Source organism: Oncorhynchus nerka, linkage group LG2, assembly GCF_034236695.1.
Source record: "Oncorhynchus nerka isolate Pitt River linkage group LG2, Oner_Uvic_2.0, whole genome shotgun sequence".
NCBI classification, from domain to species: Eukaryota; Metazoa; Chordata; class Actinopteri; order Salmoniformes; family Salmonidae; genus Oncorhynchus; species Oncorhynchus nerka.
Genome location: NC_088397.1, coordinates 65,951,045 through 65,977,720, shown reverse-complemented (window position 1 = coordinate 65,977,720; position 26,676 = coordinate 65,951,045). Strand labels below are relative to the sequence as shown.

The 26,676-nt window shown below is 40.5% G+C and overlaps 1 protein-coding gene across 1 annotated transcript in view; it reads left to right on the top strand.

Annotated features, from left to right (window-relative positions):
• Positions 1-868: 868 nt before the first annotated feature.
• Positions 869-26,676, top strand: part of LOC115140036 (6-phosphofructo-2-kinase/fructose-2,6-bisphosphatase 4-like) — a 43,794-nt gene continuing 17,986 nt past the window's right edge. Inside the window, exon 1 of the mRNA XM_029678069.2 lies at positions 869-1,009. Within this exon, the coding sequence (XP_029533929.1) occupies positions 967-1,009 (43 nt within the window). The 5' untranslated portion in view covers positions 869-966. The remainder of the gene's footprint in view (positions 1,010-26,676) is intronic.

Genomic DNA, 26,676 nt, shown 5'->3' with positions numbered 1-26,676 from the left:
TTGTAGCGTAAAACACAACCTAGTGGATCACATAACCTACCTCAGTGGCTGTGCTTAAAACACAACCTAGTGGATCACATAGCCTACCTCAGTGGCTGTGCTTAAAACACAACCTAGTGGATCACATAGCCTACCTCAGTGGCTGTGCTTAAAACACAACCTAGTGGATCACATAGCCTACCTCAGTGGCTGTGCTTAAAACACAACCTAGTGGATCACATAGCCTACCTCAGTGGCTGTGCTTAAAACACAACCTAGTGGATCACATAGCCTACCTCAGTGGCTGTGCTTAAAACACAACTCAGTGGCTGTGCTTAAAACACAACCTAGTGGATCACATAGCCTACCTCAGTGGCTGTGCTTAAAACACAACCTAGTGGATCACATAGCCTACCTCAGTGGCTGTGCTTAAAACACAACCTAGTGGATCACATCAGTGGCTGTGCCTACCTCAGTGGCTGTGCTTAAAACACAACCTAGTGGATCACATAGCCTACCTCAGTGGCTGTGCTTAAAACACAACAGTGGATCACATAGCCTACCTAGTGGAAAACACCTATAGCCTACCTCAGTGGCTGTGCTTAAAACACAACCTAGTGGATCACATAGCCTACCTCAGTGGCTGTGCTTAAAACACAACCTAGTGGATCACATAGCCTACCTCAGTGGCTGTGCTTAAAACACAACCTAGTGGATCACATAGCCTACCTCAGTGGCTGTGCTTAAAACACAACCTAGTGGATCACATAGCCTACCTCAGTGGCTGTGCTTAAAACACAACCTAGTGGATCACATAGCCTACCTCAGTGGCTGTGCTTAAAACACAACGGTTGTAGCGCATCTGCTGCTGCGTTTGCGCCCTCTGTAATCCTCTCCACCCTCTACGCTCAGTGTCATTGAACGCCGCGGAGAGACTCACATTAAACGAAACCACGCTGGACAACTGCTCTCCTTCAAACCTGGACAATGAGAGTTTCATGCCGTCCACGAGCCACGCGAGACATGGCAGGTAGGGTACAATGCTGGTGGAGTCTTAGCACTTGTCATTTTATGCTGGATGCGATGAGGGAGTTTCAACGATGTGTGCAAGCAGCCCTATTGCGTTGCGTTTGCTAACTAGCGGAGGACGTAAACAAGCTCGTCACGTAGACTAGTTTTCCAACAACAGAGCCTTATTGCCTGCTTAAATCATAATAAAGCGATGTCAACAATTATTTTTTAGAAAGCAAGGGGCGAATATTTGTCATTAATATACTAATTTAGCGTTCGCAAAGACTGTTGTTGATAGTGCCTATGCTAGCATCGCAATGTGGTTTAGCTAGTGGAACGTTAATTGTCCATTATACATCTTTAGGGTAGCCCACATGTTGCATTTTTATCAGCAGAATACTGACGATGCCAGCCGATGGGCTATTTGATAAAAATGCATTTATGTTGAAATGTTATTCAAAGATAATGGTATATTAGATGTTATTTGTTAGTAAATGTAGTACATTTCTTATTTGATCCACAAATAGCCTATCACGGATTGTTGTCACTCAGTCATGTCCCTGAACGGGACTGAAGCTTCGTTTGGGCATCTCATTTGCAGGACTGGAGAAGTGGGGCATATTGCATGTTTACCATAGTAGTGGTCAGCTGTAAACAAGCTGCCTGTTGTTGATGTAATATTTAGGTAGTGGGTTGCCCTTGTAAACGTCTTGTTAAATTGTTTAAAATGGGATTTGAATGTGGTATTTTAAATCCCAATCCTTGTCATAGAATGCTGTGATTTGTTATTATATTGATTGAACCACGTGTCACTGTAAACCATGATCCTCCTGTATGTCAGATGCAAGCATTTCAGTGCTACACCTATCTGCTGTTCTATGGGATTCTAAAAGACTTGGTGAACTCAAGTCTGTCTGTGGCATGACAAACTGCTCTTTCTCTGTTAATACAAAACATGTTTCATTGTCACATACACCGAATAGGCACCGTGAAATGTTTTGTTTTGCAGGGTCAGACATAGTAGTATGGTGCCCCTGGAGCAAATTAGGGTTAAGTGCCTTGCCCAAGGGCACATCAACAGATGATTTACCTTGGCGGCTCAGGTATTCAAACCAGCGACCTTTCAGTTACTGGTCCAACTCTCTAACTGCTAGGCTACCAGCATATACAGCTACACCTTCAGTTAAATTTACTGACACTGTTACGAGAGTCCTGTTACGAGAGTGCTAGGTCTGTTTCTTGCATATGTGGGAGTGTCAAACTATGCCAGCAGAAGATTTGGCTGATTTCTTTATGAACAAGCAATGTCTTGTCCCATATAAGGGTGCATCATGAACTTGACCCTGAATATAGCCTAATTACAATTTCAGACTGGCCACATAGGCTAGGGTTTGAGTGCACAAACAGTGCTTTTTCACTGAGTGTCCGCCAATGGAAAAACAAACATTACAATGTTTGCAGTTGAATAGGTATATTTTCTTCTGCTTTTGTCAGGCTACACAGTATAACATGTCCATATTTTAACATCTGATGTGTTATTCCATGACTCAGTCATTACGACACTACACTATTATGCAAGACCCCTGTTCTGTGATATGGAGCCTGAAGGCTTCCAATGATGACATCAGCAGCAGTAACATCATCACCACCCTCTTTCTCAGCCATCTATTTCCTGTGTTTGAGGGGTGCAAAATCCACTTGGCACTTAAATCTCGCTGGATTGATTGCTTCCATTTTACTCAGGCAACTTTTTCATACTCTTGCTTGTGCCTGTCGTTTTTCCCTGTTGATGTTACGACTGCGGGAATGTTTGTAATGACCTGTCAAACGCACTCCGCAATGGATGAAATGAGCTCAATGGAATACATTGTCTTTTTATTGAATCTATAGGAACTCTAAAGCTTCTTCTAGGATTTAAAGCACCGTCTCGATAATTACATCAATGGAAAGAGAAGAAAGATTTTTTGTGGAATTGAAAAAAGTACTAATTTAATACAGTTGAAATGAAGGCCACTTCGAATATGAACACTTGGAATATAGTGATTGTTATCTCACAAACATCGTAAAGTATGTTTAGATAGGTGTAATTAAAAAAAAATTGTACTTAAAAAAAAACAACACCTTTCTTTAACTAGGGAATTCAGTTAAGAACAACCTCTCTGGGATAGGGGGATGCAAATGTCCCACTTGGCCAATTGCAGGGATGCCTACTGGAGAACTTATTTGTATTGCTTTTAATCTTTTTAATGAATTTATCTTATTAATACTTTGTTCTAGCTAGCTATTTGTATAGGTAGCTATCAAGTAAAATACTATAAAATTCAAACTTTCATTAAATCACACATGCAAGATAGCAAATTAAAGCTACACTCGTGTCGATCCAGCCAACATGTCAGATTTCAAAAAGGCTTTTCGGCGAAAGCATAAGAAGCTATTATCTGATAATAGCACAGCAGTAAACAAAGAGTAGCATATTTCAACCCTGCAGGCGCTACACAAAACACAGAAATAAAATATAAAACATGCCTTACCTTTGACGAGCTTCTTTTGTTGGCACTCCAATATGTCCCATAAACATCACAAATGGTCCTTTTGTTCGATTAATTCCGTCCATATATATCCAAAATGTCAATTTATTTGGCGCGTTTGATCCAGAAAAAAACTGCTTCCAATTTGCGCAAAGTCACTACAAAATATCTCAAAAGTTTACAGGAAACTTTGCCAAAACATTTTAAAATACTTTTGTAATACAACTTTAGGTATTTTTAAACGTTAATAATCGATCAAATTGAAGACGGGTCTTATCTGTTTTCAATAGAGGACGAGAGGAAACTAACGCTACTTTTCAAGTCTTGGCCAACTCTCAACAGCGTTACCCTTTTCTAGGATGGCCGTACTTCATTGCATAAAGGAATAACCTCAACCAAATTTCAAAGACTGGTGCCATCCAGTGAAAGCGGTAGGAACTGCAAACCAGTGCCTAAGAAATATCATATCCCCATGAGAAACCATTGAACAGACAGCGACCTCAAAAATAAATAATTCTGAATGGTTAGTCCTCGGGGTTTTGCCTGCTACATAAGTTCTGTTATACTCACAGACATGATTCAAACAGTTTTAGAAACTTCAGAGTGTTTTCTATTCAAATCTACTAATAATATGCATATCTTATATTCTTGAAATTGGGCACGCTGTTTATCCAAAAGTGAAAATGCTGCCCCCTATCCCAAAGAGGTTTTAAGAACAAATTGTTATTTATAATGACAGCCTTCCCCAGCCAAACTCGAACGACGCTGGGCCAATTGTCCTTTGGGACTCCCAATCACGCTCGGTTGTGATACAGCCTGGAATCGAATCAGGGTCTGTAGTGACACCTCTAGCACTGAGATGCAGTGCCTAAGACTGTTGCGCCACTCGAGAGCCCAAATCTAGAGCCAAGCGTGTTGATTTTTAATCCGAGGGTATCCTGCTATTGATACTTGTTGAATTCTACAACAGAACGTAACAAACACAGTAATTAATGAGGCAGTCTAGACAGCGCAGGTACTTTAGACAGAGCATGTGCTTGGTGGTTGCAGCACTATTCCACCCCTTTATGTTATTTTATTCATCTCTGCAAACACACTTGCTGTATTTAATAATATGAGCCTCATTTGCATATATTTTTTTATAGATTTTCCTATTGTATATCTTGAGTGTATTCTTCATCTATTGTCCAACTGTTGCACTTATTAGAATTGTTTTAAACTTTTTTACAATTTAGATGACAATTGCTACTTTTCTTCAGAATTGATCCAAGTCAGGCTGGACCACGTGACCTGATCATGTCACCTGGCATGGTCCACGTTCATTTGCCAAACGTTGTCGAGTGTTGCAGATAGAAATTCCATGAATATGTTGGAGAGGCATGTTTGTTTTACATTACATATCTGAATGCTCCAAAACGTCCTGCGCCCCCCAGGGAAAACTCCAGGGCCCAGGTCATATGGGCAGAAAAAACTCCTGGCTCTACTTATGGCCCATGTCGATCCACTGAGTCTAATTGTATTCTTATTTGATGAATGTAAAGTGCCCTTCACAGTGGTGCATGAGATCACAAAACGCTATGAAGAAGAACAGACACAATAAAAAGCTGAGTAGTGACTACAAGCATCAATCAGACCACACAGAGGGAGGTAGCCTAGTTGCAACATTTGTCAATTCCCTATTAGTCATTTAAACATTGACATTGTTTTTAGAGGGGCCACCAAAATATTTGCACCGTCTTGGATGTAGAGCCAAAGTATCAGAATCAGAAGAATTTAAGGATTTTGGGCACTGGCCAGCCGGGATAGTATACCAACATTTCTACTTGCCCTGGTCCAAAATCTGCTATGTAATATTCGAAAAGACAAAATTTCACCTGCATCTCGGGCTAGTTTGGCACATTTTCTACTAGCCCTGCCTGAAAAGTGCTAACTAGCCTCGGGCTAGTGTGCTAGCTTAATTTCTATCCCTGTCTCAGACACTAAATAGCCTAGCTACTGAGGTCAGAGTGACCGAGAGGCTGTTTACCCCCTCATCCCAGAGTGTTTTGAGGTTATGTGAGTGTGTATGTTAAAAGATTTAGGGGTCCACCTGTTTCTATGTCAGGTATATACAAAAAGGAGGGGTTTTGGAGGTGTGCTGTGGTAAGCAGAGGACTGAATTGGTAGGATCAGGCCAGTAATGTGTTCACTGTGACTGTATGCCACAGGGAATATTCATCTCTCTGGGCTGCTGCTCTGCCAACAACGGAGCCTCCAGGTCTATAAGTGCTTGTAATCTCCCTTTCTATCCTTTTTTTTTTCTTGACTCATCACTTGCTTCCTTAGTTTTTCTCCCTTATCCTCATTCTCTGCCTCTCTCTATCTGTGTGAAAGTTCAAACCACACTCAGAATCGCATTAAAGGCTCCAGGGAGGGATTTGTCTACTAGTGTATGTGTGTATGTTCATGAATCTGTGTTTGTGTTTGTGTGTGTGTGTGTGTAGGTCACAGGGCTCAGCCTTTTTATCCCCATCCAGATAAGAATGCTTGGCTTCCTAAATAGCATAGCGTACATTGCATAATGAACAAAGAGTAAGAGTAGCATGCATTGAATGTATTTTATTACTAACATGCAAAAATATGTCCTTAGGCCCATTTCATCATCGATAAAGGCTTATTTCATTTTCTCATTGATACTAGTCTAATGAAAGCAGGACCTTGAGGTAATTGTTTTGACTATTCCATGAATCGATATTAGGTCAGAGAGAGGCTGATGAAATTGGTTGTATGGGTGTGTTTTTGGTTTGTGTTAAGGCTTGCAATGCAGAGCTGTGCTCATTGGCGTAGCACAGTTTTGCAATGCCAGCAGGCAAGATTCGAGTAAGCCCCCCCCAAAAAGATATGTTTGTTTTAGGAATTGTAATTTTTTTAAATTGCCATGGGGTTGAGAGGAAATGTTGCTGTTTTTAAAGCAAATTTCCTGAAATTAAACAGATTTTGCCATGGGGCAGATTAAAAACGTGCTTTTTTAAGAGCTAATCTCATGCTATACACATTTTCCCATGAGGTTGAAAGAAAATGTTGCTGTTTTAAAGCAAATTTTCTATAATTCTAAACATTTTACTATGGCTTATGATGTGTTCATATGCTATCTGAGTGGGTCCATAAAGCTTGTGGGTCCCCCGGTTCACGGTGTGCTTTCTACGCCACTGTCTGTGTTCTATTGTTAGGGCTAAGGAAAAACTCCTCGTCCTACTACAGAGTAGAACCAACCATTGCAGTGAAATGAAGACTGATTAATGCTAGTATGACCCTCCATAAATTGTCATTGCACTGCCAGCCCATTACCTCATCCCATTTTAGCTGGAGGAGAGTTGATGAGGTGAGTGGTGGTTGTTGTGACAGAGTAATACGTAATTGATATTTCAGAAAGAGCTTGACTTTAAAAGCAGAGTCTGTTCTGTCTGTGGGGTGGTTGGATCATCTCTAAAAGCTTGGATTGTGGAAAGTAACTTTACATTGGGACATGGCATCTGTGTTGATGCAGCCCACTGTGCATAATAAATACACAGCTAGTTTCCTTGATCATCACACATTCTTTTTGTAACTTGTTTCTAAAATGATGAGTATTGCTTCCTGGTTCCTGCATGTGATATGGCTCTCCTACATTAGACCTTTAAGAAGGTCTCATGGTTATTCCAGAACTACCCTTGATCCGGCTGGTTTGGCAAGTCTGTGTTGTGTTAGTCTTTCAGTTAAGAACAAATTCTTATTTTCAGTGATGGCCTAGGAACAGTGGGTTAACTGCCTTGTTCAGGGGCAGAACGACAATTTTTTTTTTACCTTGACAGCTCGGGGATTCAATCTCGCAACCTTTCGGTTACAAGTCCAATGCTCTAACCACTAGGCTACCTGCCGCCCCGCACTAGCATTTCTTCTCCATGGTGAGTGGATTTACTTCCCATCCTGATGTCTTCTAGAATGCAAACACATTCTGAACGTTCTAATTGGTCCCAGAAACTGATGGGTTGGACCAGACCCGGTCAATATGATGACGTTATCAACTTTCGTACAATGACCCTCGTTTTTACATTAGCACGACTCTAGGATGGCAGTTTCAGACGATGTCGTCAGGCAAGCATTAACTCTGTCATATTTTCTCATCCTCCTGAAACCATGAATGCTCTCTCTCACCCAGAGAAAAAAGGAAGTTAGGTAATGATGCTTCCAAATGAAAAACATAGAATGAACATGCAACAGGGCCAGGCATTGTCTGTAAGTAACTACCTCAAGTCCAGGGACTTTGTGTGTGTCAGTGAGACTAAGATGATTAGGCCTACCAGTAAGTGTGTACAGCAGGTGTCTACCTATTGGCTGATGAGATTAGTCCTGCTGACTTATTGACTAGTCTGGGATTGGGACATCTTTGACCATGCTGTCACTGTCACCCTAATATAGGCAAGGGGTGAAGAGGGTCAGTTGAGCACTCCTCAGTTTAGCATAGACTAAGATTTTCCGTGTGTGTGTGGTCGTCATAGGTTGACCAGGTCACCACCATATAGACATTCATTTTGTTAAGGGGCAGAAAACGGAGCTGATTGTGGACTACAGGAAACGGAGGGCCGAGCACGCCCCCATCCACATTGACAGGGCTGTAGCGTAGAGGGTCGAGCACGCCCCCATCCACATTGACAGGGCTGTAGCGGAGAGGGTCGAGCACGCCCCCATCCACATTGACAGGGCTGTAGCGGAGAGGGTCGAGAGCTTCAAGTTCCTTGGTGTCTACATCACTAAGGAATAACATGGTCCACACACAGCAACACAGTCATGCAGGCACAACAACGCCTTCCCCCATTCAGGAGGCTGTCATGCCAAATAGTGTCCCACAGCCAAATAGTGTCCCACAGCCAAATAGTGTCCCACAGCCAAATAGTGTCCCACAGCCAAATAGTGTCCCACAGCCAAATAGTGTCCCACAGCCAAATAGTGTCCCACAGCCAAAAAGTCTTCCCCCACACACACACACAATGGGATTCGAGAAGCTATTAGCAAAGTAAGTTTTTTTTATCAGGAAACCAATATGGACTATAGCCCGTCGTTTCAAATGGGAACAAATTAGTCATAGTGGGCAGAACAAGCAAGAAGGTGGGCAGAGCCAAGCACGAGCTAGCGAGATCCTATTGGCGCGTTCTAGCAAACATTTGCATATTTCTGTTAGGGAACGCCTACTCTGTGACGTGCATGTGTGCAATAACTAAATTTGCTTTTGCACTCCTTCTAAACAATGCCATTATTTTATTTTTTGGGGAAAGGGTAAGGTCTACAAAATGTAGTCCACTCTGTTTGTAACAGATTGTAGTTTTGGGAACAATATTGAGATCAAAAGTTTAATCGATGAGAAAATTTGCAGAATGTTGTCCAAAATCCATATCGTTCCATCTTCTCCCACTGCTGTCCACTTGGCTTCCTCTCACTGCCATATTTGGTAGTGAGTGGAAACGCCAAGCGGAGGCTTTACATTTATACAGCCAGTGAAATATCAGTGTCATTGTTCTATCTGTCTTATTAACGTCCGTTGCTACGGATGTTGCTTGAACATGCCAAAATCTGCCTAGTCTACGTAATGAAAGAATACAAATTGATAGCATTCGTTGCTATGCTGGTTGTTATGTTCTGATTGTCCTGAGGCGCATGCAGTCAAAATTCAGGGTAAATGCGATCATTGTTATAGGTTATTTACACTATTTATGATATTTTCTATCTTTAAATCTCAGATTATTATTGGATAAAGTACAAAACATGACCCATGCATGGTCATTGACGTTTACTTGCATGCAAAACTTGATTTAGCTAGCATGAGCATGCTGCAAGCAAGCATGGATACTGCAAATGATGGACGCAAACACTACTGTGAGGTAAGACCACTTTCCCAAATCTCTTTATTTAGCTAGCTAGCTAAGCTTTGTATTGCATTATTTGTCTTTGTAATTCAGTTGATTTAAATAGCTATCTCTTATACAGAGTAGCATATGAAAAGTGCTATATCATCTGTAAAATGTGGGATAAAGGTGAACTGCATAAATTCATCTTCTGGTCATCATGAGTGATCAGATTGTACCTGGGTCTACCATTAGAGAGGCTGGTTTCAGACTATGATCTATAAGTAGATCATTAGAAACCCTGTTGCAGTGAGGTTATTTTAGCAATAACTCTACCCATTGTATATCAATGTATGTGTGTAAATTAATTGATTTCTTGCTGAATTACTACATTCATAATAGGTCATTTATCCTTTGTTTTTCTTGTTCCATACCAGGCTGCCATGGTGATCCTTTATTTCTTTTTTATCTTGATATACAAACTGTCAGTCGGATAGCACTGAATAAATCAGATTAAGCCGTTAACTAAATGTACAATTCATTGTGCTATATCTTGAATATTATTTAGCCCAGCTTCTAGACCGATATTTTGTATCATGTATCTAGTCTTGTTGCGGGCATGAATGAGATGCGGGCTCTTCGTTATTTATCTTCCCTATTGAACATACTATTCTCCGTCTTAAATTGTATTGTTTATTTAGATATTCGAGTACCTGAGAATGAATTATAAACATCGTTTGACTTGTTTGGACGAACTTTACCGGTAACTTTTTGGATTTGTTGGTCTGCATGTTGGACGAGTGAGATCATTGGCGCCAACTAAACTGACTTTTTGGGATATAAAGAAGGACGTTATCGAGCAAAACAACCATTCATTGTGTAGCTGGGACCCTTGGGATTTCAAACAGAGGAAGATCTTCAAAGGTAAGTTATTTATTTAATCGCTAGTTGTGATTTTTGTGATGCCTGTGCTGGTTGAAAAAGTATTTTGATGTGGGGCGCTGTCCTCAGATAATCGCATGGTATTCTTTCGCCGTAAAGCCTTTTTGAAATCTGACAATGCGGTTGGATTAACCTCTCTGCGTACCGAACCCGTTAGCGGGAGGAAATTCGACAACATACGGTGATCGCTACATAAATAGTCATATTAAACATGAATGAAAATACAAGTGTCTCACATGTTTCGAAAGCCTAGAATCTTGCTAATCCAACTGCGTTGTCAGATTTAAAAAATGATTTACTGCGAAAGAACGATGTGATTATCTGAGGATAGAGCCCAATAAACAACTATTTCAACCAGCACAGGTGTAACAAAATCACAAACTGCAATAAAATAAATAGTTTACCTTTGACGATCTTCCTCTGTTTGCAATCCCAATGCTCATTGTTACACAATGAATGGTCTTTTGTTTGATAAAATTCATTTTTATAGCCTAACACAAAACATTTTGTGAACCGCTTTTGTTGTGAATTCCGTCTCATTCCATTTTCGACGACACATTCGATGTAAATACACACACTAAACGTGACTTTTCCAGTCATGTTTGGTTTCATTGCAATCAACTGGTTTGTTTGTAACACAACCAAACGTGATGGGTAATTTCGCGGAACGTATTGACTGAAAGAAACCGATTTGAAGACAACAAGTAATGACATCATTGTGCACCAATGATATGACCGCTGTTTCTTTGATTGACTGTATTTTAACCCAATGACCACTGATCGTCTTGAAATCTAGCTGGGTAGATAGCCAATGAGCTGAGGTAAACGGCAATATGTAATGTTTATGTGTTGGAAGACCAACCCATGTAGTAAACTCAAGCGTAAAAGATGGTCATTCGCCATTGAAGTTTCATACCGGAAGGAGCAACGCATGTTACGCACAGCGTTGTTTTTGTAAAGCGCATCTTCAGCTGTTTATATATCAATCAGTATGGCGACTAAGTCAGGGAAAGCTAAATCTAAGTCTAGATATACAGATGTTCACACAATTTTAAAAGAAATTGATCGGGAAAGTGAGACAGAGATTGTTGGAGGACTATTAATTTGGCGATTCCCAAATGGAGGAATATTTTTTTGAACGGAGAGGACATCGTTTTGGACTGGTAAGTTTTTCTCATCCCAATACCGTTGTTTGAAATTAATAATATAAAATATTATTTGTGAAATGAAATAGCCTATTTGAGGCTGTTGTGGGGAGGGCAGGCCCACAACAATGGTCAAAGTGAAATGGAGATAGTAGATACAGCTGGTCTGTTGTAATATAATAAAGACAGTAGATAAAGGTTAAAAAATATATATTTTATTTTATTTAACTAGACAAGTCAGTTAAGAACAAATTCTTATTTTCAATGACGGCCTAGGAACAGTGGGTTAACTGCCTGTTCAGGGGTAGAACGACATATTTGTACCTTATCAGCTCGGGGATTTGAACTTGCAACCTTCCGGTTACTAGTCCAACGCTCTAAGCACTAGGCTGCCCTGCCGCCCCGGGGCAGTAGATCTAGTTGAAATGTCATAATATAAATGGGACAGTAGATCTAGCAGGTCTATAATAATATATTCAACCTTATGTTCCCTGTACTCTATATATATATATATATATATATCGGTTTATTATACCTGTTGATACAGGGCTCATATGTGAAACTATTCTAACTGAACATTTTCATTCACAGTGACACTGACTCCGAATGGGAGCCCCCAGTGCCAAGGTGTCCATCTCCCACTGAAGCTGGTTCATCCAGCTCCTGCCACAAGTGGTGTTCATCTGCCCAAATTTATTTCTGCAGGCATGGATGTGCCTCAGGGCCAAAAGGGCACAGCATGGAGGCGTTGCTGTGTTCTTTGCTAAATTAAGTCCCCCATCACCTGCACCACATGCTTGGTGACCCTCTACTTTACAGCAGAAAGAGACTGCTATGGCACCTGGCATCAGCAGCACAATATTGTGTATAGGACTGAGGGTTTTGTAAATGTATATATATTTTTTCAATTTTTTGGGGGGGTGTGTTAGAATACCATTTTGGTATTTTGTATATAGTTATTCCATTCAAAATGTATAACTTCACCATTTTGGCCCCTTGGGTACATTTGGGCTACTTGTGTGGGACACCTGGGTGACTTCATGATAAATGTCATGTAAGCACACTCATTTTGGAAGTTATCATTCTGAAACTTTGCACAAGTACTGTTGCCCTCTTATGTTTTTCACTGAAATTGTCCCCATCATCCTATCAGAATGTTTGTTTTGTCTTGTTCATTTTAAAGATGATGATACAACAATAAAAATGGAAAAAAAACATATGGGTTTTTCATTGTATTATCTAAACCAGATCTATTGTGTTATATTCTCCTACATTCAATTCACATTTACACAAACTTCAGAGTGTTTTCTTTCAAATGAAATCAAGAATATGCATTAAATTATGTAAGACACTTGTATTTTCGTGAGTGTTTAATATTACGATTTTTGTATTTTGAATTTCGCGCTCTGCAATTTCACCGGATGTTGTCGTAGGTATCCCGCTAGTGGTTCATGCGCCCTAAGAGGTTTTAAGGGGAGTGTTAGTATCTAACAATTAAATTTAATTATTTCCAGGCCACCGCTCAGTGACTCAAACAATGCATTTATTTTCAGAACCGTCCACTGACCATGGATTTACCCTTCGACATGGTAAAAGAGAAGCAAAACGGGGACAGACAGGTCGGTAAATAAGTCACACGGTGGACTTGTACGAAAGGTTGCCTCTCTCGAGCTGTTCTCATTCTAGGTGTGACGCATCAATCCTTTTAGTAAACAAATGCACATGGTTTTGTTTGGTTATTACTGCAGTGTGTTTGAAACGTGCATTTCGGTTAGAAGGGAATTTTTACACTGTATTATATGCATACCATTTTGAGTATTGTAGCACGTAACTGTGGTTTTTTTCAGTGTATTTTGCCTGATAAGATGGTTAGTAATTATTAGTTGGTCAACCCGAAGATGGCGCCGGAGCATGTTACGTTGGAAATTGAATTAGGTCCCACCCTTTCAGGGGTCCTTAAAGGAATTAGTCATATTCCATCCATTCAGGCATTTTTAATGTCCTAGTTGTTAATGTATTACTACTGCCACCTAGTGGTGCTTTAGTTTAAGCCCTTTATATGTAGTAACATGGTTAAAGTGATGCCTTTTTATAGTTTATATTATAAGTGGTGTCATGTCATTGTATTTATATGTACAGTACCAGTCAAATGTTTGGACACCAACTCATAAGCACAAATTAGATGGCATATCGCTGCAGAATGCTGTGGTAGCCATTGCTGGTTAAGTGTGCCTTGAATTCTAAATAAATCACAGACAGTGTCACCAGCAAAGCACCATCACACCTTCTCCTCCATGCTTCACGGTGGGAACCAAATATGCGGAGGTCATCTGTTAACCTACTCTGCATCTCACAAAGACCTTTTGGACTCATCAGACCAAAGGGCAGATATCCACCGGCCTAATGTCCATTGCTTGTGTTTCTTGGCCAAAGCAAGACTCTTCTTCTTATTGGTGTCCTTTAGTAAGGGTTTCCCTTGCAGCAATTCGACCATGAACGCCTGATTCACACAGTCTCCTCTGAACAGCTATGTTGAGATGTGTCTGTTACTTGAACTCTGTGAAGCATTTATTTGGGCTGGTAACTCTAATGAGGCTGGTACCTCTATTTCTGAGGCTGGTAACTCTAATGAACTTATCCTCTGCTGCAGAGGCAACTCTGGGTCTTCCTTTCCTGTGGCGGTCCTCATTTGAGCTGTTTTTGCAATAATATGGACTTGGTATTTTACCAAATAGGGCTATCTTCTGTATACCTCCCCTACCAACACAACTGATTGGCTCAAACGCATTAAGAATGAAAGAAATTCCACAAAATAATTTAAGGCAAACCTTTTAATTGAAATGCATTCCAGGTGACTGCCTCATGAAGCTGGTTGAGAGAATGCCAAGAGTGCAAAGCTGTCATCAAGGCAAAGGATGGCTACTTTGAAGAATCTCAAATATAAAATATATTTTGATTTGATGAACACTTTTTGGTTACTACATGATTCTATATATTCACTATTATTCCACAATGTAGAAAATAGTAAAAATAAAGAAACCATTGAATGAGTAGGTGTGTCCAAACTTTTGACTGGTACTGTATGTTATCCTGATATTAATGGCACTGTATTTTGCTCTCTCCTTGAGAATCCACACATTCGCTCTTCCACACCCTTAGGTATGTGTCAATGGTACACGCGGTAGCCTTCCTAGTGATCCTCCCATAGCTCTACATACTCTGCCTGTTGTAAATTACTTGGAGGAATAACAGTATACAAGTTAACCGTTCACTGTGCCTTGCCGTCATTGCTTTCTGACTGATGCCTGGAGGCAAACACGCTCAAACACGCTCAACCAAACCAGCAACCTAAGAATAATAGTCCTTTAGCCATCATAGGTGAGGAACCTCAGACATTTTCCTCCAATCTGTTTTAAAAATGAGGCAAAGAAAGAGGACATTAGGAATCCCAAATCAAAACCTAGCCCTTACACCCTATGCACTTGTGTTGGTGTAAGCAATATGGGGACAATTCAACCAGGCCTGGATCTACCTGTAAACCTGTGTGTTTTCTTTCTGCATCCTTCTATGCCTCTCTTTCCCTTTTGAATCTGCTCCTGTTCTTCAGGATCTAGTGGTTCTGGGACGCATACCGTATCCCTTCCCCAGACCTTGATCCACCTGATGTCCTCCATGATCAACCACCCTCCAAGATCCCACTTTTCCTGACATTATCTACAGCTACTGTTAATGTCATGTGGTTTGATAGAATCTGCTTAGGGACCTGTGCATGACATATCATCCTAGGCACAGTGAGATACACTACAGGGAAAGTGACCAGTAGAACCCCTTGTAGCATCCACAGCTTCTCTATCCCACACATCAGAATTGAGATAAAGGATTTAAAAAATCACTTTACTTATATGTACTTGTAATTCATACTTCTGTTTTCTCAACTAAATTGTATTTTATTGTTTGTGTTGATGTTCGCCTATACTCATGTATTTCAGTCTATAACTGCCATGTGGGTATATTAAATAAAATCAACAAGTTCATTACACACCTGTTCCACAATTATTATTATTCTTTTTTTAATAATTCAATCTTCAATATTGCCCCTTTTTTTCCCCCACAGGCTGTTCATTTAATTATTTGTTGTAATTCCCTTTTTGGTATTTGTGAGTTCAACATTATTCAACTGTCTGTCCTGTATTATATTCAAACACAAGTGTACTGCTGTATTACTGAGCTATTCCATGTGATGGAGGTAGGGAAAAATAATCATAATAGGACTAATGGCATACTTTAGTAAGACAAGGGAAGCTCAAAATATGCCAGTCAGAGGAGCCAGTGTATGACTTTAACTGATTTTCACATTACTGAAGTGTTAATAGCTTCATGGGAGCTCACTTTGCGATCTGAAAGGTAAATGAATATGCAGTTTACACGTTTTCTTTGATATTTCTAAAACCAAGAACATGACTTTGTTGTTGAAATGTTACGGAACACAAAGTAGTTCAAAGTAATGTTTTCATCTTAATCAATGAAATTGTCGTGGAAATAAGCTTTGTTTACATAGCAGGGATGAAAATAATGGAATTTTGGCTGTAATGAGGTCCAAAATTTGACGCATTAGCTTATCAAACTGTTGATATAGCGGGGGGGGGGGGGGGGGTTGGCAGGTGGACACTATTTGGTATGACATGCCCTCAGATTCTCAAAAAGTTCCACAGCTGCACAATTGAGAGCATCTTGACTGGCTGCATCACCGCTTGGTAAGGCAACTGCTTGGCATCCGACCACAAGGTGCTACAGAGGGTAGTGCGTACAGCCCAGTACATCAGGGGCCGAGCTCCCTGCCATCCAGGACCTCTATACCAGGCGGTATCAGAGGAAGGCCCTAAATATTGTCAGACTCCAGCCAACCAAGTCAAACTGTTCTTTCTGCTACCTGTGGTGGAATTATTGTAATCAAAAGGAGACTTAAGATTCCTTCGAAAACAATCAAACTTTATTATTGAATTAGTGCAGTAATGGAGTTGGTTGGTAATCACCCCTGGAGGTGATCACTGAGAACTCAACAAGCTGGTTTGAGCCACAGCATTTTATAGCAAAGTCCATCTTCCTTCAGTCTACATAACCCACAACAGATTTATGGAATGGGTCACAAGGTTAAGATTTGTATGAAAGATAATTATAATTCACAGCAGACAGTATCTGCTTCATTGTGTTTTCATCGTAGAGACCAGTGTCTGACCCCCCAACACCATACTGGAGCCATGTCTCCCTAGTACCGTATAGAAGAGAAACATTGCAACTCATGCTCTGGAATGCAGTATCCCCAAAGACATAAATCTCCTGTCAGTGTTATCTCCCAGAGGCCCACTTTCAGTTCACACAGACACAATAGAGAGTTAAAAGAACCCTCTATTCTGTTGCATAATACAACCATTTGATGCAATTAAAGTATTATAACCAGCTTGTAACTTCCACCATAATCCCCCATTTTTGAGAATTCTCTCAATTTTAAAAGAAAATTGACAAGATTTAAGAACATTATCTCATGTAGAAAATGCATACATTCTTCATAAAACAAGAAGCATAAAAGCAATAACTCATTGCATGGGTTCCTGCACGTGACCAACTGCTATAGCACTGGCTCAGCCTGCTTCCAAGAAACTTAGTGATGTCTCCCATTTCAACCTCCAACACATTTTCTAAGCATTCTAGCAACTTGTCTGTGGAAGTCATGATACAGTCACCTGCACGAACCCATGAAGAAAAACAGAAGATGCATACAGTTTGAGATTCAAAGCTATATCTTCATAGACCGTGAAAAGCACATATTTAATGCATAATGCAATGCAACAATTTAATAAAAGCAGCTTTAGTTATCTATCACACTCCAATAGATCAGGATGATGGAAATAACCATTTCCTCTGGCGTCTTCTTCAGATAGCTTTACAGTTCAAAGTGGATGGCCCATGATAATGTCCCAATTTCAAAGTCTCACCTGAGCCGCCATCACCTTTACCACCCATTATGTCTTGTCCGTTTGTCAACCAGCATACCAGCAACATAAAGAAGTTTGGAACAGATTTCTACCCATGCTCACTCCATGTGGACTCCGGTTACAATCCTCAGAGAAAAGACATGAGAAAAGCAGTTGATCGCTCCGATCGGATGCTGTACACCGGTTTGCTGGCTCAGGACTCTCAATAGAAGTGGTGGGGACAGGGTTGTATTGAACGCCTTTGTCGCTCTTCTTCAGCCAGTTAGAGGGGGTTTTGAGGTACACGCACTGTTCGGTCCAATTATCTCTTCCGTGCATTAAGACACCGACTGAGTTCTCTCTCTCATGATAATCTCGAGAGGACCGATCAGAACAACAGTTCAGTTCAATTTTGATTCAGGAAATCCAGACAAGCATTAACTATATAAATTATTATTTTTACTAATTATACTTAATACCAATGTATTAATACTAAAATGTGTCAAAGAGAATAACGACACATTTTATTTTTTTTACTTTTCAATTTGGCTTATACTCATCACACTGTCAACTTCAGCGCAGAGCCACAGGATCAGGATGTTAGACCTATAACCCATTGGGAGAAATCCCAACAATCCAGCAGACCTAATATGGTGAGGTTTGTAATCAAATCAAAACAGAACAGACAACACAAAATTACACTTCTTCACATATCACTCTATACACTCCTACGTATCACTCAAGGTGTGTAAACTTCAATCCAAAACCTCAGAGGACTCACCTCTCCCATTTTGACACATAACTCCCCATGTGTAAATTAAATGAATTAATTAATTAAAAAACACTACTACTGGTCAAAAAATAAAATAATTGCAAGTAACAAAATCAAATTCAAATCACTACCCTTAAGAACTCCATAAAGAAAAATAATTGTACCCATACGGTCATAGGAAAATAGACTTAAGGCAGCCTACCCTTAGTCAAAGGCAACGCCCTCTCCTTCACATGGGTCCAAATCACAAATATGGCTAAGAACTATAATCTTCATAATTATCAATAATACAAATTACCTTCAAATCAGTTTTACAAATGACATTCATTATCCAAATGGCTTTCCAGTGAGGGTGATCAAACCACACTGGAAAGTCAGGACAGAGGTCAAAGGTCATACAAACCCTTCAAATAAGTGTTTAGACATCTAAATCTAATGAAAAACAGTGAAACATTTCATACATGTCGTATCCCAGGTTTCCAGTACATTTCTTTATCAAAATGACGAATGTGTTTAATTAAAACTCGGGGAATAAACACTTCCGTGTGTGTGTGCACCTTCAAGATACCTTAGCTCTAAGACAGATGGGAAAACTCACTAAACCCAAAGGAAATAGAACACATAAATCAAACAGTATTTTTAAAACACCAACAAATAGTCATAACAAGTGTGTGGGTGGGGGTGGGTGTATTTGCAAACCTTAAAGTAAAAACAAACAACAAACATTTGGTCATTTATGGCCTCAATCTCACTCACTGCTCTCATCAAGACCATAGCCCCGGGAAACATTTCAAAGAGTGACCATGAAACTAGAGGTCGACCGATTATGATTTTTCAACACCGATACTGATTAATCGGCCTATTTATTTAATATATATATTTGTAAATAAATGACAATTACAACAATACTAAATTAACACTTAACTTAATATAATACATCAAAATCAATTTAATCTCAAATAAATAATGAAACATGTCAATTTGGTTTAAATAACGCAAAAAAAAAGTGTTGGCGAAGTAAAAGTGCAATATGTGCCATGTAAAAATGTGTGCCATGTAAAAAAGCTAACGTTTAAGTTCCTTGCTCAGAACATGAGAACATATGAAAGCTGGTGGTTCCGTTTAACATGAGTCTTCAATATTCCCAGGTAAGAAGTTTTAGGTTGTAATTATTATAGGAATTATAGGACTATTTCTCTCTAGCATTTGTATTTCATATACCTTATATGTTCTTATAGGCACTATAGTATTGCCAGCCTAATCTCGGGAGTTGATAGGCTTGAAGACATAAACAGCGCAATGCTTGAAGCGCAGCGAAGAACTGCTGGCAAATGCAGGAAAGTGCTGTTTGAATGAATGCTTACGAGCCTGCTGCTGCCTACCACCGCTCAGTCAGACTGCTCTATCGAATATCAAATCATAGACTTAATTATAATATAATAAACACAGAAATACGAGCCTTAGGTCATTAATATGGCCAAATCCGGAAACTATTATTTAGAAAACAAAATATTCATTCTTTCAATGAAATACAGAACCTTTACGTATTCTATCTAACAGGTGGCATCCCTAAGTCTAAATATTGCTGTTACATTGCACAACCTTCAGTGTTATGTCATAATTATGTACAATTCTGGCACATTAATTATGGTCTTTGTTAGGAAGAAATGGTCTTCACACAGTTCGCAACGAGCCAGGCGGCCCAAACTGCTGCATATACCCTGACTCTGCTTGCACAGAACGCAAGAGAAGTGACAATTTCCCTAGTTAAAATAAATTCATGTTAGCAGGCAATATTAACTAAATATGTAGGTTTAAAAATATATACTTGTGTATTGATTTTAAAGAAAGGCATTGATGTTTATGGTTTGGTACACATTGGTGAAACGACGGAGCTTTTTTCGCGGATGCGCTTGTTAAATCATCACCCATTTGGTGAAGTAGGCTGTTATTCAATGATAAATTAACTGGCACTGCATCGATTATATGCAACGCAGGATAAACTAGTAATATCATCAACCATGTGTAGTTAATTTGTGATTATGTTAAGATTGATAGTTTTTTATAAGATAAGTTTAATGCTAGCTAGCAACTTACCTTGGCTCCTTGCTGCACTCACGTAACAGGTAGTCAGCCTGCCACGCAGTCTCCTCATTGAGTGCAATGTAATCGGCCATAATCGGTGTCCAAAAATGCCGATTACCGATTGTTATGAAAACTTGAAAATAATTAGTCGGCCATTTCGATTAATCGGTCGACACGACACTCCCATTTTCCCGGAAAAACAACATTTTGTTAGCCTTCACTATACTACACCATTTCAGCAACCCAAAAGTTTAAACTACAAACAAAACATGATAATAATGATAGGTCCACTGTACTCCTTCTGATCATTCATCGTTTGTTTTAATCTACCTCAATGTTTATGTGCTCTTAATTTAGCATATGCTACCCTTGGACACTGCAACATGTATCTCGTCAACAATTCACTCCCATATTATATGACTGGTCTCTTTTCCATAACCATGTCAAATCATCCTGGTATCATTACTAGACCAATATCCAACAACATTTGTGATAGCTGTTTCACCTTAGACTGTTCCTGTTACCCATCTAAATGTAGTACTTTTTTTCTGTCGCAAATGTGGTACATTTCTCAGCATAAGGAATCAGTGATATTTGATCCCAGCCATTTAATAAAAAGTTGTTTGAGACGCGATCTCCTATGTCTCCCTGAACATACATACTGTAGGGGACTTCCATTAGTCCCGGAAGTAAGAATTCTACTCAAAACACTCAGATACTACAGTGTTTCATTAAGTGAAATCTACACCTAAAATAAACAATAAACAAACCCGTAACCCCTTTCCAGTAATCTAATAATTTCAACCTGTCGCATTAACAGTAAAAATATTAATCTAGAGCCTTCAAAAAGTTGGTGCTGTCTCATCAGCGTAATAGTCAAAACTAAATGTCGCCCACTCTTAGCGATGATCAAATCAAATTTTATTTGTCGCATACACATGGTTAGCAGATGTTAATGCAAGTGTAGCGAAATGCTTGTGCTTCTAGTTCCGACAATGCAGTAATAACCAACGAGTAATTTAACCTAACAATTCCACAACTACTACCTTATACACACAAGTGTAAAGGGATGAAGAACATGTACATAAAAATATATGAATGAGTGATGGTACAGAACGGCATAGGCAAGATGCAGTAGATGGTATCGAGTACAGTATATACATATGAGATGAGTAATGTAGGGTATGTAAACATTATATTAAGTGGCATTGTTTAAAGTGGCTAGTGATACATTTTTTACATGTATGGCAGCAGCCACTCAATGTTAGTGGTGGCTGTTTTTAACAGTCTGATGGCCTTGAGATAGAAGCTGTTTTTCAGTCTCTCGGTCCCTGCTTTGATGCACCTGTACTGACCTCGCCTTCTGGATGATAGCGGGGTGAACAGGCAGTGGCTCGGTGGTTGTTGTCCTTGATGATTTTTATGGCCTTCCTGTGACATCGGGTGGTGTGTAGGTGTCCTGGAGGGCAGGTAGTTTTCCCCCGGTGATGCGTTGTGCAGACCTCACTACCCTCTGGAGAGCCTTGCGGTTGAGGGCAGTGCAGTTGCCGTACCAGGCGGTGATACAGCCCCACAGGATGCTCTCGATTGTGTCATCTTAATGATGAGCTTGGAGGGTTCTATGGTGTTGAATGCTGAACTGTAGTCAATGAACAGCATTCTTACATAGGTATTCCTTTTGTCCAGATGGGATAGGGCAGTATGCGGTATGATAGCAATTGATTTGTCTGTGGACCTGTTGGAGCGGTATGCAAACTGAAGTGGGTCTAGGGTGGCAGGTAAGGTGGAGGTGATATGGTCCTTGACAAGTCTCTCAGGGCACTTCATGATGACAGAAGTGAGTGCTATGGGGTGATAGTCATTTAGTTCAGTTATATTTGGGGCCAATGGAGAAGGAGGTGGGAGGCCCACAGTCCTTGGTAGCGGGCCACGTCAGTGGCACTGTATTATCCTCAAAGTGGGCAAAGAAGGTGTTTAGCTTGTCTGGAAGCAAGACATCGGTGTCCGTGACGTGGTTGGTTTTCTTTTTGTAGTCCATAATTATCTGTAGACCCTGCCACATATGTTTTGTGTCTGGGCCGTTGAATTGCAACTCCATTTTGTCCCTATACTAACATTTAGCTTGTTTGATTGCCTTGCGGAGGGAATAACTACACTGTTTATATTCGGCCATATTCCCCGACCTCTTTCCATGGTTGAATGTGGTGGTTTGCTCTTTCAGTTGTGCGTGTATTCCGCCATCTATCCACGGTTTCTGGTTGGGGTAGGTTTTAATAGTCACAGTGGGTACAACATCTTCTGTGCACTTCCTAATAAACTCACTCACCGAGTCAGCGTATAAATCAATGTTATTGTCTGATGCATCCTGGAACATTTTCCAGTCCAAGTGATCAAAACAATCTTGAAGCGTGGATTCCGATTGGTCAGACCAGCGTTGAATGGTTCTAGTCACAACTACATCCTGTTTCAGTTTGTGCCTATAGGATGGTATGAGCAAGATTAAGTCGTGGTCGGATATACACGGCTGCGACTCTGCATTTGATTGTAAGGAATTCTAGATTGGGTGAACAAAAGGATTTGAGTTCCTATATGTTGTTATTGTTAAACCATGAGTCGTTAATCATGAGGCATACGCCCCCGCCCTTCTTCTTACCAGAGAGATGACGGCGCTACGCATGAAGAAACACGGTGGCTGTACCATCTCTGACAACATATCCCGAGTGAGCCATGTTTCCGTGAAACAGAGAATGTTACAATCTCTGATGTTTCTCTGGAAGGCTAATCATGCCCTAATTTCTGACTGCAGAAATGTTCCACCAGAGCTTTTGCCAGAGAATTGAATGTTAATTTCTCTACCATAAGTCACCTCCAATGTCGTTTTGGAGAATTTGTCAGTACATCAAACCAGCCTCATAACCGAAAACCATGTGTAACCACACCAGTCCAGGACCTCCACATCTGGCTTCTTCACCTGCGGGATCGTCTGAGACCAGCCACCCAGACAGCTGTTGAAACTGAGGAGTATTTCTGACCCCTTTTGTGGGGGAAAACTTTTTTGATTGGCTGGACCTGGCTCCCAAGTGCACCCCTGCCTAGTCATCTGAAATCCATAGATTTACAGTTCATATAAGGAAATCAGTCAATTGACCGTAATCTATGGATTTCACATGACAGGGAATACAGATATGCATCTCTTGGTCTCAGATACCTTAAAAAAAGAGAGGTGTGGATCACAAACCAATCAGTATTTAGTGTGACCACCGTTTGCCTCATACAGTGTGACACATCACCTTTGCATAGAGTTGATCAGGCTGTTGATGGTGGCCTGTGCAATGTTGTCCCACTCTTCTTCAATGGCTGTGCAAAGTAGCTGGATATTGGCAGGAACTAGACATATATTTAATATTTATGGTAGTAGATGCGAGGCGCACCGGTTTGAGTGTGTCAAGAACTGCATCGCTGCTGGGTTTTTCAAGCTCAACCGTTTCCCATGTGTATCAAGAATGGTCCACCACCCAAAGGACATCCAGCCAACTTGACACAACTGTGGGAAGCATTGGAGTTAACATGGGCCAGCATCCTTGTGGAATGCTTTCGACACCTTGTAGAATCCATGCCCTGATTAATTGAGGCTGTTCTGAGGGCAAAAGGGGGTTGCAACTCAATATTAGGAAAGTGTTCTTAATGTTTTGTGTACACAGTGTAAATAATTAAGCAATAAAGCACGAGGAGGTGTGGTATATGGCCAATGTACCATGGCTAAGGGCAGTTCTTGTGCGCGACCCAATGCGGATTGCCTGGATACAGCCCTTAGCTGTGGTATATTGGCCATACACCACAAACCTCCGAGGTGCCTTACGCTTCGAACACTCCAACAGCGTCATTGCTTTCACTTTCTGATACCATTTCTGTCAAGCCGTCTACGCATACAGCATGGTTCATCGTTCAGAAACATACATTATGTATTTGCCATGAAGTATATGTTAGAATTTTTCTTGGGAAGGCAGATAAAGTACATTTTATACCAAGAGCAAACAACACCTTGCATGTGAACACACTGAATGATACCATGAGAATGAGAATGAGAACCACGTTCTTCACGTCACTTTGTTTTGAGCCGACATTGCCGTGGGCTTTGAACGGCGCACCCAGCACACGCCCACGAGACAGCCCCATTTTCAAAACCATCACCTTTCATCCGGTACAATCTCCGCCCACCCGGACCAGCTTAATCGAATCCCCTCTTTGTAATATTTCTGTTGCCTCTTCTACGGGAATAGGCATATAGGTGGTTGAGAGAACATGAGGGCTACATCCCAATTCTCCCCACTTCTCTTAAGGTGTGCACTTACAAACTCCTCATCATGGAAGTATGCAAGTGCACACTTCGGGAGAAGGCAGAAGAATCGGGACAACTCAGCAACATGACAGTAACTCTGCAACAAGTCCAACTCATTTGAGTAGTTCCTATGAGGAGAAAGGGTGTTGCGCACACTGTCTGTTCAGTGTGTCACACAATGTGTCTTTTGGTTGCGCAGTCACTGCCAAATCATTACTTGCAAACATACAGTACACAGTATCTACCTCTGTGCTTGCAACCTCTGCCTCCTATCTATCCAAGTAGTAGTACCTAATATGGGATACTTACTTGTACATGTTCTACATTTGATCATTGCCAGTGGTAGAAAATACTTTAAAGTACTACTTAAGTAATTTTGGGGGGTATCTGTACATTATTTATATTATGGACAACTTTTACTTCACTACATTCCTAAAGAAAATAATGTACTTTTTACTCCATACATTTTCCCTGTCTCCCAAACGTACTTGTTACATGATGAATGCTTAGCAGGACAGGAAAATTATCCAATTCACGCACTTATCAAGAGAACACGTGGTCATCCCTACTGCCTCTGATCTGGCAGGCTCACTAAATACAAATGCATCGTTTGTAAATTATGTTTGAGTGTGCCCGTGGCTTTGCTTAATATAAAGGATTTGAAATTATTTATACTTTTACTTTTGATACTTAAATATATTTAGAAGCAAATACTTTGGCTTTTACTCAAGTAGTATTTTACTGGGTGACTTTCAGTTTTACTCCAGTAACTTTCTATTAAGATAACAATACTTTTACTCAAGTATGACAATTGGGTACTTTTTCCACCACTGAGCATTGCTCAGTGAAGATGATGTCCAGTGTTGTCCACCACTACTCTCCTGTAGCCACATCTGGAACCCACGCCTTCCAAACTGAGTTATAGATAAGCTCTGTGATCATCACCAAAGCTAAGATGAGTTTTCATTAGTGTAGTTTTTATTTAAGCTTTATTTAAATAGGCAAGTCAGTTAACAAATTCTTATTTACATTGACGGACTAGGAACAGTGGGTTAACTGCCGTGTTCAGGGGCAAAACCACAGATTTTTACCTTGTCAGCTCGGGGATTTGATGTAGCAACCTTTCAATTACTGGACCAACGCTCTAACCACTAGGCTACCTGCCACCCCACTAGTTAGACTACTGGAAATGGCTTTGATCACAGAAATAAACTCTCTGAAAGGTATTGGAAACTCATTGAATGTTATAAATTGTTCATATGCAACAATATTACCCGTTGTCAAAAACATCAAGAACAAAGTCAATATTCCTCCCATGCCAGCTAGGGTAGAACAATGACTTATTATTCCACAAAATAGCTTTATGTGGGGAAAAATTGTGCAGGCCATTAAAGCTTGTTGGTGAAACCTAGCCAATTTAGCAGGTATTCTTTCAGGAATACAATTACATTTCAGTAAAAATGTAAGACCTCCCAACTTATTAAACACATTGTTTGGAATGAAATGCCAAATTGATTCAATATTGACCAAACATCTTTTCAACCAATTGGTTTTCAACTAAATCCAGCACTTCCCCAGCTAGCAATGAGGAATTGGCTCAGAACCGTCCCTCTTCCGGGGGACAGGAACTGATTGAATCGGCCCAGAATCTGGTGTCTGACTAGGCCTGGAATCAAAATGAATGACTGCCCAGAATGGGCCCAAGTACATAGGGCCGTTTCCGTCTACCAGAATTCAGCAGACTTTGCCGGCGTCTTACCAGAAGCCCGATTTAGTCATTTTAAATATACATACAGATTATACCCATCCACAACAAAAAAAAACATTTAGTCTCGGAGGAAACACCATATACCTGGTGACCGTGTCAGCGTGCATGCGCCTCGCCCGCCACAGGAGTTGCTACAGCACGATGGGACAAGGACATCCTGGCCGGGAAAAACCCTCCCATAACTCTGACGACTCTGGGCCAATTGTGCAACGCCTCATGGGTCTCCCGGTCGCGGCCGGCACGAGTCTTGACCCAGCATCTGTAGAAACGCAGTTTG